The sequence below is a fragment of the Anopheles merus genome, chromosome 2L, assembly GCF_017562075.2.
Source record: "Anopheles merus strain MAF chromosome 2L, AmerM5.1, whole genome shotgun sequence".
NCBI lineage: Eukaryota > Metazoa > Arthropoda > Insecta > Diptera > Culicidae > Anopheles > Anopheles merus.
In genome coordinates, this window is record NC_054083.1 from 33,442,357 (window position 1) to 33,456,520 (window position 14,164).

At 46.3% G+C, this 14,164-nt stretch overlaps 3 protein-coding genes across 7 annotated transcripts in view; all 3 read right to left on the reverse strand.

The window, feature by feature from the left end:
- The window catches only part of LOC121591529 (mucin-17), an 88,845-nt gene extending 84,252 nt beyond the window's left edge, over positions 1-4,593 (reverse strand). Inside the window, exons 1-2 of one of the 4 annotated variants that reach the window (XM_041912142.1) lie at positions 4,431-4,593; positions 2,411-2,863 (exon numbers count right to left, since the gene is read on the reverse strand). The gene's annotated coding sequence lies outside the window, so the exon portion shown is untranslated. Of the gene's footprint in view, positions 1-2,410; positions 2,873-3,891; positions 4,033-4,430 lie in introns of those variants that run through there. The other 3 variants (XM_041912140.1, XM_041912141.1, XM_041912143.1) reach the window with 3 other exon arrangements.
- A 1,372-nt stretch (positions 4,594-5,965) lies between these two features.
- LOC121594495 lies at positions 5,966-8,438 on the reverse strand. The gene is made up of 5 exons (XM_041917797.1): positions 8,205-8,438; positions 7,765-8,017; positions 7,593-7,690; positions 7,388-7,513; positions 5,966-7,317 (listed from the first exon to the last, which is right to left on the reverse strand). The coding sequence occupies exons 1-5, from the start codon at positions 8,319-8,321 to the stop codon at positions 6,559-6,561; spliced, it is 1,353 nt and encodes a 450-aa protein (XP_041773731.1). The 5' UTR covers positions 8,322-8,438; the 3' UTR covers positions 5,966-6,558.
- Positions 8,439-9,151: 713 nt separating this feature from the next.
- LOC121593527 (sialin-like) lies at positions 9,152-12,053 on the reverse strand. Of its 2 annotated transcripts, XM_041915951.1 has the most exons (6): positions 12,032-12,053; positions 11,004-11,261; positions 10,755-10,929; positions 10,573-10,692; positions 9,961-10,507; positions 9,152-9,877 (listed from the first exon to the last, which is right to left on the reverse strand). In XM_041915951.1, exons 2-6 carry the CDS (start codon positions 11,030-11,032, stop codon positions 9,282-9,284), a joined length of 1,467 nt encoding a protein of 488 aa, XP_041771885.1. In that variant the 5' UTR covers positions 11,033-11,261; positions 12,032-12,053; the 3' UTR covers positions 9,152-9,281. The 2 variants fall into 2 exon arrangements, with proteins under 2 accessions (XP_041771885.1, XP_041771884.1); XM_041915950.1 differs by lacking the exon at positions 12,032-12,053 and having other exon boundaries at positions 11,004-11,349.
- Positions 12,054-14,164: the final 2,111 nt, after the last annotated feature.

Below are 14,164 nucleotides of genomic sequence, written 5' to 3' on the forward strand. Positions count from 1 at the left end.
ACGAAGGAATGTTGGCTACGGCGGCGTGGCGTCGTACCTTTCCCGTGTGCGTTCTGGACCAATTTCGTGAGTTCGATAAGCGAGAAGGCACAATTTAAAACAATTTAATTCTAAAAAGGAACGAATGGCTGTGGTTTGTGCGGGAACAACTGCGAGCGAGGAGGGTTTTGCAGGTTGCGAGTATGACTTCTTGGGCAGTGGTGTATGGCGAGAGGGCTTTAACATAAATAACCTTCAGGTATCCCACTGTTTGGAGGAACCGTTTGGAGTATGGGAGATACGTTCCACAGAAATCTTTTGTAATTAATTCTAACTGAATAATAAATTAAATCCAATCTGGCGACTACCACTGCGTACCTAACCTTTATGAGATGACAGACTCATACAAGGCGGCAGGGATTAGTACGAAATTATGTGAAGCTTTTAAGCCAAACAAGCTCATAAATACTTCTGCTAGATAATGTTGACATTAAGAACGCGAGAGAGAAGAACGTTCCAGACGCTAAGTATTTGTTCCCTTTATGCAGGTTACAGCCGCTGATCTGTAAGCGAACAAGCATACGAAAAAGAGGTTGAATCGATTCGATTGCCGATTCGGAAAGTGCAATCGGGTGAATGTGTTATCGTCAATGCATCGCCATCATGCACCGAATCGCGGGCCCGTCCTCTTCACAGGCAGGCCCCGCAGAAGCGGCGAATGGAAAAACTGGCAAAGTATCAAAAACTGGAAATCGGGAAGCCCTTCGTTCAGGGCGGGGAAGCGAGACAGGGGCAGACACCCTCTCTCCCGTACAGAACGGAGAGGCAAAACTGGATCTCAAGTTTTCGAAATCTTAGGATGGGGTTTTTGTGTTTGCTGTTGTTGCTGGCTGCTGCTGCCGCTGCCGCTGCCACTGCCATTGCCTGCCGTCTCTTATTAATGCCTAGCGCCTTATGCTGTGTGGCGAAACCAACCGGAGCATACCGGAGACCCGGTGCGAGGCTTTTGGGCTCGTTGGCCCATGGGTGGTGTGTAGTATGGACGAATTTATGCTTTATTCGAAGTGTGTGTGTGTGTTTATGCGTCTTCTGAGATGCTTCTCTTTGCTCCTTCTGTGTTTTTTTGCAAAGCTTCGCGAGAGAAGTTTAGCAGACTGAGGGCTCGTTCGGGCCGGGGCCCAGGCTTGTTGTTCGTTTTGTGTGAACGAGTTGGTACATGTTCCCGGTGAGGGATAATTTTTGCAATTCATGGGTTATTGGTGTGTGCCTGTGTGCGTGCCCCCACGTACACGTTTTGGGACCCACCGGGCACACTCATTCACAGTAGGAAAACTCGAGGAAGTCAAACTCCGGTTTGGCAACTTCTCTTTTGCCTTTGCGAAGAAGCCAGAAGCCGTACCTTCGGCAAATGGTGCAGTGCCGCTGCATTTGTGGAAATGAAATGCAGCTAAAGGTTGTACCACGCGTCTCGGTTTGTTCGGTTCGGTTTGTGGATGTTCTCGAAGGGTAAGTATTATTTTTTATTAGAGAGAAGTGAGAAGCAACGACAAACGCTGAAATGTGTTGCTTGGACCGATGACGTTGCAGCAGAAGAATTTTTATTGTTGACTGTGTGTTGGTGCGTGAAGATGGTGCAACTTACAAAGGCTCATAATACATAGCAATGAATTCGTTTCGTTTATGAGATGGTAAGAGGAGCAACAAAAGAAAACTTTTGTACTGATGTATTTTTAATGCATTTTCAGGGATGTTTTTTGTTGGTCTGTCAGGTTTAATGCATACCATAAAGCAAAAAATCTTGAAATCATGCCAAATCAGTATTTCTTGCATCCAATATCAAAACAACAATCTTAAGTAAAAAAAAAACAATAATTTCAGAATAATTGTTTCACAGTCGAAACACAATAAGCAATCAATTTCATTACCACAAGAAAATATAAATGTAGTAATTACTTATAGTCATTCTTCCATTTTGCAACCCATGTTTCAATTAATTCAGTCTTTTGAAACAAACTAAAATGCCATCGTGAATTATAGACATAAATTGGGACGTGGGCAACATTGGGATTCCCGCAGAAGCTTCAACCTCTGTAAAGAAGAAAACATTCAACCATGCAATGGTATGCAATTAATAAGTGAACCAATGTCATTCATCAGCCCAAAATGAGCAGAAAGTATCAACAAAATGGCAAACGAAATATTTATTCATGAACTAGCCGTCTTAAACTGGCAATCTTATTGAAAGTTTGGGTCAATGTAATGTGCTAATTGCGAAGAGAATTTTCCACCCTTTCCACATCGCCAGGCGGGAAACTGGCATCGAAAAATGTCAATGATATAATTAGAAACAGTAGAAGAAATAACGTTCCCAGCATCAAAAAGAACCCACCCCTATTACACCCCTCCTGCGAGTAGTGAAGCGGTAACTTACGTTCTTGTGTAAGGAATTCGAGCGAGCCGCCTATTTTCCGAGCCCCGCCGAGCAAGCTGCCGTATTCTGGGCCCCGCGTTCTGCAAGTTGATACGAATTTTGGAACAAATCACCCACAAATTTTTGTTTCGTTTTTGATGTTTTTCGCTTCGCTTTGTCGATCACACTTTTCACTACACAACGACAAACCACGGTTTCTTTCACTATTTTTTTTCCAGCAGAGGATCACAGACTTACACGCTAGTAGCCTCGCTGCAAGTTGGGGGAGGTTTTCTGCTTCTTTCGTTTTCGGGATTTTAACAACGACGAGCAGGTCGCACTATTGCTTCAGTCGAGCGAAATTTACAAACAATTCGTCATTAATGGAAGTTTCCACCTGGTGCGGCATGCCGCGGGCGGTCCAGGTCCCGTCTGTGCCGATCTGTATCACTTTCTGGGCGTTGAAATTTTGTACTGTACAATCTTTAAAGCAAGGGTGCGGATGAAATGAAGACAACGGGAAAGAGAGAGAGAGAGAAAAATCGTAATGAAACACAATAGTAATGGTAACGGTAACCTGCAATCACAATTTTCTTGATTTGTAACATTTTTTTTTCTGCTGCGTAGAGAGAGACAAAGAGTAAGACGGAAGAATAACACAGTATGCAATCGAATGTTTCGTCAGTCAGGAAACACTGTTCACAGATTTTGTATGTAGAAACATGACTGTGTCAAAAACACAGGAAATCTTTACCACTATTTCGATATGCTGACCACTAATGAATTCTTCTTAATAATCACTCACAAAACGCCAATACACACACAGTCGCAGCTTCACATGGAAGCAACAAAAACAAAAAATCAATCAACTCGAGCAATCGATGACTACAAACGGAGAGGCGAGTGCGTCGAAAACACTTTGGAGCAGCCTCGCGAAAACGAGCGAGAAAACGAAAGACTTCAACCGTCTCCAAGGTAACGAACGACGAACGGATTCCGGGAGCTGGAGGTTACCTTAACGAGACGGTTAAGCAGTAAAGCATTCTTGCACTTGTGCGCACCGGGCTTAATTTGGTCTTCGCCACAAAACATACACTGTACACACACATATACGCGGACGATGTTTATTCCCTTAAAAAATTCACCAGGTTCACGTTGCGTCCAGCGGTGAAGCCCAAAATCAAGCAAATAATGATACCGACCAACCTACCCGAGCGTGCCGTGTAAGCGTGGTCAGCAAAAAGCAGAAGGGCTGAGGAATAAGGAGGTGCGCCCAAGTGGACTTGAACCTGAGGAACTTTGAACAAGAGAGTTGCTGGTGATACTGGCTATAGGGAAGCAACTGAACGGAGGAGCTGGAACTGACCGCCAACAAACAACACACGCATACACACACACACACACACACACACACAGAGAGGCACTTGAGACTGTCGAAAGCAGCAAGTTCCCGGACTTCTTGACGATGCAAGCGAGGGTGCAGTTTGCTGAGCGCTACTCACACTCACTGTTGTTTTCGTTTGCGGATTTGTTTTACACTTTCCGTTCCCGATGAGGCTCAATTCTCGTGATAGCTTCTCCGAAGGTTAACTAACACCAGTGGTCAGCACTTTCTCCCAGCAAAGGGAACATTGTCTCGAGCTAACGCTCAATGACACCTTGCTGCAATCGCTCTTTGAAGAACAACATTAGAAGCCAAAGGTGACTGGGACAAGGTTCTGTTTTTTTTTTATCTCGAGGGCACTTGTGTGTGTGTGTGTTTTTATTTTCAACAAAAATCTTCCAGTGCTACTCAAAAAAATAAAACGCAAAGCACAGGGTCTTCACTTTCGTTCACTTGTAAGTTATCACCGATTCCTTCAGTATCTCCCTTAGCGCATTGATGTGTGAGTTTTCTCTTCCACAAAATGCGCGTACATGTCGCGGCATATGCAAACCGTGAGGTCGGTTGGGCTAACCGGTTACCAGAACCGAACCGGAGTCAGCGTTTTTTGCCCTCTTTTCTTCCACTGCCCCCCCTGTTCGGGGGTTGGTTGCTTACCGCCAAAAACACACGCACACACACACACTCACACAGAAACGCACACAAACATACCGAGACACACGGAAGAAACACGGAATAAACCGCGGGACACACCGTACGAACCGCTCGCACGGAACGAAAGAATCGAACTGGTGGTGTCGGTTTGCTTTGCCGGGGCTGCATGTTGCTCGCGCGCACAGTTCGCGACCTGCTGCGGTTCGTGGGGAGCGGGTTTTTTTTCTCGTCCTCTTCTGGCTTCTCTCAGCAACCGTGTAGCGTTGCCAGGGCGATGTAGGAGGGTGAGCTCGCGTCTCGTGCTAAAGAGGCTGCGTGTGAGAGAGGGTGAATTGTGCAGTCGCTCTCGTTGGCTCGAATGGGGATTGTCGCTCGGAGAGCGAATGGTCGGGACTTATGTTTTGCGGGAGATGAACGGCTGAACGTAAACATAAAATTAGTGCGTACACGGAGCAGCGTATCGTTTTGGGTGAGCCTATCGAAGATGATGGATTCATGCAGTTAGGCATTCGTTCGTTTATTTGATTTTATGATTAAAGAAATGTCTAGATAATAAATACGAACTGGTTACTTTGAAGGTATGGGTTGTACTATATTTCTTTGAGTTCTGGTAAGGTAAGGATTGCGGTAGACTCTATGAAGAATTGGGAACTTGACCCAGAACATTAAAAAATAAATTGAAAACTATGTTCGAATATTTTTTTAAAGTTAATATTAAACTTTAAGTTTTTCTAGAACGGAAGTGTCTGGGTTTGATGAGACAATTTTTTTGAAGAAATTAAATACAATTATTTCAAATGTTGAAGTTATTTTTTAGATACATTATATTAGATAAAAAATATATTACAGCAAGTTTATTTTTTTTAAATACTAAATGGTCTGTTCAACATTTTATTTCCTTTATTTACGAAAGTACGATCCTAAATGTCCTTGTTTCTTAACATTCCAACATTGAACAAAAACCAATAAAAAAACATTTGTGACTGAGCAAATTCTGATCCAACTAGTGTTGGTTGCGATGTAAACGTGTTCGTTCTCTCTCGCTCTCTTTCAGCTGTGCTCAGATTAGAGCCAACCGCGGGCCTGAAAGGAGAGCATTTAGCGTTCCATCGAGAGAAGCGCGTAATGTTATCTCCGTTGATTCCGTGCGTGAGATGAAGCATTGGGTTAAGCGCGGTTTAAACGTACACTACCGACAAAGGTACAAGTTGAATGTTAGTATTTTTCACTCCATAGAGGCATAGAAGACTTCGCAAGAAGCATAAATAGACTTTAATGTTTCATAATGATAAAGCAATTGAAATAAATTAGGTAAAATATATTAATTGACCTACACCATGTTCCCACGCACTATATGAAATTTAAATTGAAACAATACTGTCTCAAATAAATTGCTACAATACTGTTCATTTGAATATCCCTTCGCGATATATTCTTGGAAAAATCAGCCTTAAACGTCTCGTTGCACCTGCTGCAGTGAGTGTGCCGTAACCAACCCGGCCAGTAAGGCACGCCAAAACACACCCGAACGCACCGCGAAAGTGAAACACACGCTGCTGAGAGCTGCTCTATTTGCATACAAATGCGCACGCAAAACGATGCCATTTGTCACACGAGTGCGGTTTTGGAAAAATGATTTTAACAGTGGGTTTGGAAAATGCACTAAACGTGTTGAAATTAAAAATAAATAGCAACCCATATCAAGCATAACGCTCGGACTGGGGCACGGGCCACCGACCAAAGCGTGCCAACCGAAGGTCGTAAATACTGTACGTCGGTCAAAAGTGTGCCATACAGATTAGGTTGTGGTGGCTGCGTATGGGAGCCTCCAAAGTGATGCGTTAATTTAAAGCTACGCATGGTTTTAGGTGGACACAGCCACCGACGGAGTCATGTTGTGATAAATCTGGTTTGTGCTGCATGATGAGCCTCGAATGGTGTAGATGTGTCACCGGATGTCGTCAGGTGAGTTGCACAATCTAATGGGCGGGATGTGTAGCCGACAAAAAGGTACAGCAACACTTAAGATTTGAAGAATCTGGAACTAAAAGCCAACCATTCAAACGCATAAAAGCTAAGTGAAACTAAAGATAAGCGCAGTTAAATGTAACCGCCTCTATCGCGGCGTTATTCACGGTTGCCTCGTACGCTCGTCTGCTCCGCGACCACACAGGTGTAGCTTTTCCGGAGCGGTAATGTTGTGCAGTCCACAGTAGGCTTTGAATTTGGTTTGGAGTTCATCATTTTCGCGCTTCAAACGGAGCTTCTCCTCCCGCAGCACAATGTTGATCGCCTCCACACGGTTAACTTTGTGAATCAAGTAATCAAACGTACCGTCGTGTTCTTCTGGTTGGTGCAGCCGCTTGCCGGCATCCGGTTCCGGCTGGTACCACCTGGCAGCGTACCGTTGATCCTGTTCCGTCTCGTACTGCGTACAGATCAGTGCCATTTTGGCAATTTTTTCACCCCAAGCAAAATGCTCCGCCAGCAGCTTCTTAAGCTGATGCGTGAAGGAACAGATCCATTTGAGGCAGCGCTGATGTTCGTCGTCTAGCTGCTGTTGCTGTTTCTTCAGCAGCAGCACCTTCATCTCCAGCAGTCGCCGATAGTTGTGCCGGGTGCGTAACTTTCTTCTTCCCCCGATGCGGGCCAGCTTGAGCGTATGCTCAAGCTGTGTCTTCTTGCTCTGTAGTACCGCCATCTCACAGCAGTTCTTGCTGAAAATCTTGTCATCGTCTTCGGTGCGCTGGACGAGCCCATGGTAAGCAGCTCGCCGCTCCGGATGCAGCACGGTTTGGAAGTAGTCGTCAAGTGTTGCCCGCAGCTGCCGGTAGAGGGCACTCATTACGGTGAACTTATGATCGCGAATAATTTCGCACTTTTCCACTTGCTGCGAGAGAACGAGAGTGCGTGTGGAAGGGTGAAATTTGCACTATTAGCATAACGTATCGATTGCTTACTGCACTTATGTTTTGGTTGTTGGCCGCAAGCAACCACTCACGATCGTTCGATTCGTCTAGCTTCATTTTGGACAACAGTTCCGCAAGTGAAGCATCCAGCAACTCCATCTGGGAGGTGCTGAAGCTCTAAAAGAAAGAAAAAGAAAAACTTATTTTGTGTAATAGATCACCTCCCCTTGGAGGCATAGGCAGACTCGTTCCCTACCTCTTTGCTTTCGACTTCTTCGCGGAACTCTTTCAGAAGCTTTTGGCTCTCGCTTTCGTAATGCTCCAGCACCGTTGCGGTCAGGAAGTCCTTGAGCCCTGTTAAAGTCAATTAAGCGTCAGAAAAGCATCCAACTTACAGCCCCCTCCAACGCAATGCTCTCCAAACTCACGGATGTAGTAGTCGAGTACGTTCCCCAGCCGGGCCAAACATTTCGTGTGTATCTCCTGAACCTCCTCCTGTGCGCCCACCAACCGACGGATGCATTCATTTTTGCGGTCAAAAACCGTCCCGAAGCATTGCTGCTGCTGGCGTAACTCTTCCACCAGCTGGCCGGACTGCACCTGCGCGCAGAGCGTTTCCCAGTCCGCAAAGAACGCCCGCTCGGTTTGGTCCGAAAAGTCTCGCTCGCGCTTCAGGTGGTCCTATCCTTTTTCATAATTGAATTAATTATGTGTGTGTGTGTAGTTTTTGATACCAACAAAAACTTATTCCTCACGGTGAGTGGCAGGCTCGATAATTGAACAAACCGGTCCCGCGGGATGCCGGATCGTAATCAATCCGCCCTTCGCATGCCTTTTCTCCCCTCAAACAAAAGACAGATCCACTTACCCGGTACAGTTGATTTTGTGCTTCCCGTGCAGCGGCCTTCTTGGCGAGCAGCTTTTCCTGCTTTTTGCGCCTCAGTTCCTCCTGCTTGGTATCGATTTCTTGATCTGCGTTATCCATCGCAGGAGAAGGATGCAGGGTAAAGCTAACCGCAGATTGACAGATTTACCACCGGCCCCGACAGTAGATGCAGATGAGTGTAGGACCATTTCGCAACGCCTACTGCGTGTTGATTGATTTTTTTGTGGGTTGTTTTTCCTTTTGAAATTGAAACATTAACATAAAACATTAATTTATCCTTTCTCCATGCAGCATGCGTCAGGCGAGTGAGTGTGGAAAGGCTTCTCCTGTTTGAAAGCGAAACGGTGAGGTCGATAATTGATGATAAGCATCGAGTAGTTATTAATATCACAAGACAAACTTATTGGAGAAATGGAGGGGTTGGGAAGAAACACTCAACGAATATATTAGACAGCCATGTGAACATGGTGAACGGGGCACAGGTGCGGTTAAAGCCTGATGATGTTTAGTTCCGATGTAATTTTACGAGAGTAATGTGATGAGCGGTTGTGTCATCCATCAGTCTGTGCTGGTCATTGGCGCCCTGCTACAGCGTGATTAGCGAGTGAGATGACCGCCGCGTTCGTCCGGACCGGATGACCGGAAGGTGCAAATGGACGCTTTGGCGGACGGAAGCGGGAAATGTGCGCAATTTTGCGTATGCAGCAAAGTGAGGCTATTAGAAGCGTAATTTACCATTTATGCATATTTTTATAACATCGTTATGAGGTGCATAACCTTGTACATCGAGGGTGGTTTCTTTAGGGTGGGTCGGAAATAAATGCAAACTTTTACGACACTATGAGCAGTAGCAGGAGAAGCTCGTGATGTAGACATTTGTTTGGCAAAGCATGATTGTGCCGTTTTGATGACGTTTATTGTCTGTGGCTCTACCATTTGACATTTCTTAAGACCAGCTTAAAGATAAGACGCGACTCTAAAATTGGCCCAATTATTTCGTGCCCTACGGAGCGTTTAAATTACTTTTCGCTACATTGCTATCCCGTTTGTTTTTTTTTGCTAAGCCTTCTGCTCCATCACCAGCCCCTCGTTCGCGTACCCCTGCCCACCGTCCTGGCGCTGTTTTTCCCGCTCCCTTTCCCGCGCCTCGATCGACCACGGCTGCAGCTCCCCGGACACCCCGAACCAGTAGGTGACGCAACCGATCAGATAGATCCCGGCGGCAATGTAGAACACGGTGCGCCACTCGTTCTCGCTCCCGCTCGCCGTCAGCTGCCCGGACACGATCGGTGTGAGGATGCCGGCCACCGTCGAGAAGGTGTTGGAAATTCCCATCAGCACGCCGGCACTTTTCGGCGACAGGTCGAGATGGTTGACGGCGAACCCGCACCAGGCGAATGCACCGCACCCGACCGCGATCGTGATGCAGGTGAGGGTGGGGGCCGGGCGCAGGATGTAGGCACCGACCAGCATGAACACGGTTTGGGCGAGGAAAGCGCCACAGTTGAAGTACCGGCGGACCTGGGTTGTCGTGAGCCAGCGCCGGATCTGGCAGAGATCGGCCAGATAGCCGGCAACGCTCAGCAGCAGCCCCATCACTAGGTAGGGTAGTGCGGAAAGGAATCCGGCCGCCTGCAGCTCAAAGTGCATCGTGTCTGGGAGGGGAATGAAAGTAGTGTAATGTTGGGACAAGCAGGAGAAGAGCAAAATAATCGACACCCCACGAGCGAGCACTCACCTCTCAGGAATGTGGGCAGCTGGGTGAGCAGTGTGTAGAATCCCCAATTTTCCGAAAAGCTCGACACGATCAGCGCCCAGACGGCTTTGGACGTGAGGATGCCGCGCCAGGGATGCTGAACTTTCTCTCCCCCAGCGGCGGAACGCTGCAGCGTGGCCAGTATGAACTCTTTCTCCTTGGTGGTAATGTAGGGATCGGATTCGGGTGACTTTTTAACGATCAGCATCCAAGCGACGAACCACAGGCAGCCGAAGGCACCGAGTATGTAGAACACCCACTCCCAGCCGAGCGTGTCCGCGAGCACACCGCTCAGCAGCATGGAGGCGACGGTGCCGGTAAACACGCCCGAGAATGCGATCGTTGCCATGCGCGACCGTTCGCTCGGTGGTGCCCAGTTGGACCAGATGGCGTGTATGCAGGGGAAGGTGACACCCTCGAAGAAGCCTTCGGTGGCACGCACGGCGATCAGCCAACCGAAGCCGGCGTGTGCGGCGAGCGGCGTGAGCAGTGTGAGACCGGCCGTAACACCAACCCCAACGCCAAAGACCTAATGTGATGTCGAGGACATGTTCTTGGATGTATCTTTGGAGATATATTGGTAAAGTAGCTTACATAGTTCCCACCGAGTGCGTTGGAGATGTAACCACCGATAAGCTGCGTAAAGATGTAGCCATAGAAGAAGGAGCTCAGAATGTATCCTTTCGTGGTGGAGTCCCAGTCAAACTCTTGCTCCTGCAAACGGTGATGAGCTTAGTACTTCCGAAGCACACTTGACAGCTCCTCGCTCTACTCACGTATCCGATCGTTCCATTGGGGTACTGTACGGTCCGGTTCTCCGTCATTGCCACTATCGCAACGCTCAAGTTAACCCGCAGCGAATACACATTGAAGAAACCAAAGAATGCCAAAAACACCAGCACGTACCGTCGCCGTCTCCAAAACATCCACATAGGCGCATTGATCCCATCGCTTCCATAGGCCAGGCACCAGATCGATTAGATTTTTGTTTTGTTTTGAGGAGCTAAAAACCCTCACAAACTTACCTTAGCTTGCTACTCTCTGTAGCATCCATTCTATAGCTCGTCTAGACGCCGGGAACACGGGTAAGATGCTTGTGTACCGTCCAATGGAACAGCACGGAGTGTAGCTGGCGCAGAGCCCAAAGCAGCAGTGAGCGCGCAATCAGATGGAAAGATTGTTTGCAAATAGGTATTAGCGTTCCACAATCAGCTACTTAACCCCCTCACATCGTCTCGTTACGATGACATTGCACTGACGTCTGGCCCATCCCGGAGCGTTACCTGGCCAATGCGAGGGAAGATAGAGTTTCGTGCTGATAATACGCATATTGAGAGGTTGTTATCGTGAGAGGTTTGCATGTGAGAAAGTGTCCGGTACATCAGTAGCACTGGAATGGAATTTTGACTTAAATAGCCCAATAAATAGGCCTGTTTCATCAAGGGTTAACAGCAGGAGCGCCATCTAATCACGATGTGAGAACAGATAGATTGGGAAATTCAATATTTGTTGGACGGACAAAACTTTCTTGATAGGTGATAATGAACAATCAAAGGTGATTCGCTTCGTTTTGCCGGTGAAAATTGATGATAATAAACGCAGGCTGCAGGGAAGTTGCGCGCCGCACCGATACTTATTCTCAATTGATAGCCCACAAGCTTGAAAAGATTACACAAACAGTGTGTGTGTGTACGTGTGCTATCGAAGACGAAACCGGATCGAGACGGTAAGACTAACAGCTCGCTCTGAGGGTGACGAGTTGCCTGCCTTATTAACATGCGACCATCGCATCGTAACCGGAAAAATTCACCTCAACGACTTCATTAACGTGTCAAGGAAGCAGCGAAGATCGGTGCAGAACTTGGCCAGTGCCTGCTCGGGTTAGTTTGCTACGTTGAATGTTTAAAAACCATTTATGGGCATGATTAGTTAATCCAAGCGCAAATTCAACCCCTTTTTGCGGGTTGTCTCGTATTGCTACCGTGTGAGCTTACAAACTTTGATAGGAGGTATACCAAATAGCCGTCCAGTTAATTGGAACAAAGGTACTTACCCTTCTTGATGTGTGCACCAACCGACACAGGTAGTACATGGACCCCCGAGTCCGTCTGTCAAGTGAAAAACAAACTCCAAGCTGTCATTAATGGGTAGGTTTAAATAAAACAAGCACCGCCGTCAATGAAACTTGTCGACGGCAGTGCGTAACCGAGACCCCGCGGGAGAGTTGCATCGAGGCATCACCACGAGACGAGTGAGCGGAAGAAGATGAAGAAGAGAAAAAAAAACTACTCCCAATTCTATGCTGCAGGTGATGAATCTGTCAGCTTGTTGGTTTTACCTGCCTGGTGGAGCGTTTTTTTTCTTCTACTTCTCCCCCGTCCGACATGACGTGAACGCGATGTAACGCGAAAGCGGAACAAAAACATAAGCAAACACACGTGATCTTTAGCGTGATTAAACAGGTTCCCTAGTCCGGTTTGTAGCCCTGTGGGTTTGATCTGGTGGGTTGTTTCTTTTGCTCTCCGTATTTAATTTAATTTCACCTTCTGTCGCAGCGAACGGTCCAGTGCAGTGCAGCGAAGGAAGAAAGTAAAAGTGTCGTCTGATTGCTGTTAAATGGACGATGGAGTGAAGTGAAGAGTGATAACAACGGCAGTGTAGAGTTAGAGTAGATGAACTTGAAGTGACGGTCGGTGTGTGAAGCTTTCTGAGGAGTATACGAGAAAGGTATTGAAATCTTGCGTTAATAATGTCATCAGTAGAATAATTGAGCTTAAACGAAGAAACACATATCAATAACGACAGGTGAGTTTTGTCCATCTATTTTAGGTAATGCAACCAGTGATTGCTGTAAAATCCAAATTATTCATAAAAAATAGTCAACATAGAATATTTTACTGTCCAACCGTTCAATGGGAAGATGCATAGCCTAACAATACATTCAAAGATTGTTTGGTTTGATTCTTTCACCAAAATAGGCGAGTAGGCGATATAGCGCTTAAGGCTGCTGATTATAAGAATGTTTTGTATAGCATTTTTCTACTAACATATTAAGAATGTTAAAATTTCTTTTTCTTCGCCAATTTTGAATTAACTAACACTGTTAATTTCAACGTACTAAGGAATGCAGCTTTTAATTGTATGCATATCAGCAAAACTTCACATTGCATACCTTTAGGCGTAAAGGTTGTGCGAGAACACTTTTGTTCAGAACTAACAACAATCGTTCCAAAATTGCATCTCAAGCACATCTAACATTACTAAAGCTCATAGGTGGATGCAACGTGTTAGATTTCTCATGTTTACTAGACGAACGGCACCTTTTTTACATCGTTTCGATGCAATTGACATCGGTTTTCCCCAGAGTCATGTACAGTTTGATGAGTTAATGCCCTGCCGCACTCACAAACATTGTGCATTGAATGATCATGCTATATCAGCACAAACCTCCCGCAAAATGTATACCGATCTGATTGCAGATAGATTCGATTCCAGTTTAAACTCAATAAATAATGCAGTATCATAATGTATCGCAGCCATGCCGCCCCGTATGCTTCATTCACATCTGCTCATCCATTATTTGAATAGCAAAAGCTCTCCAGTCGTAAGGACCACCGAGAACACTCCCCCAAACACGACCAGATAGCAGTATCTGCGCACGACATCACGGGTTGAGTTTAAATCCCTCCCACAGCGCACTGGCCCCACGTTGCTACGCATACGCATACGCTTACCTTATAGCGGCTTATCAAAACAAAAACAAAGAAATTGTTACCACAAACGGTTGTCAATTCCGGCGACCGGCTGATGAGGATGATGATGGGCAATAACAATGGGGAATCGTAAAGATAAATGTCTGCCGGTGGTGCTGCGCCATGTGCTTAGACGTTTACAGCCCCCTCCCCGAACCGTTTCAAACGGTATGGCATGATATAAGCTGTTGCTGTTTGGTAGACGGCAAGGGATAACTGTAGCTCGTTTTTTGTCCATCACTGTTGCCCGCAGTGTAAACAAAATGTGGAATGTGATCTTTTCTGTACTTCATCCGTAATGATATCGCTTAGAGGTCATCGCATTGTGGCTTGTGAGTAATATAAAATGCACCGTATGACTGCAATTTGGATAGCAATTTGCACATTAAACTGCCGTTCTCACCTCCTAAATTACATTCATGAAGCAAATCGTG

What these genes read in the sequence shown, in the direction of transcription:
- LOC121594495 (XM_041917797.1), bottom strand. Translation starts at nt 8,321, where the DNA reads ATGGATAACGCAGATCAAGAAATCGATACCAAGCAGGAGGAACTGAGG. An exon ending in CACAAAATCAACTGTACCGG is followed by an intron (nt 8,018 to 8,204) that starts GTAAGTGGATCT and finishes GAAAAAGGATAG; the next exon opens with GACCACCTGAAGCGCGAGCG. An exon ending in CGTACTCGACTACTACATCC is followed by an intron (nt 7,691 to 7,764) that starts GTGAGTTTGGAG and finishes TGACTTTAACAG; the next exon opens with GGCTCAAGGACTTCCTGACC.
- LOC121593527 (XM_041915951.1), bottom strand. Translation starts at nt 11,032, where the DNA reads ATGGATGCTACAGAGAGTAGCAAGCTAAG. An exon ending in ACAGAGAGTAGCAAGCTAAG is followed by an intron (nt 10,930 to 11,003) that starts GTAAGTTTGTGA and finishes GGCCTATGGAAG; the next exon opens with CGATGGGATCAATGCGCCTA. An exon ending in GCTGCCCACATTCCTGAGAG is followed by an intron (nt 9,878 to 9,960) that starts GTGAGTGCTCGC and finishes TTCCCCTCCCAG; the next exon opens with ACACGATGCACTTTGAGCTG.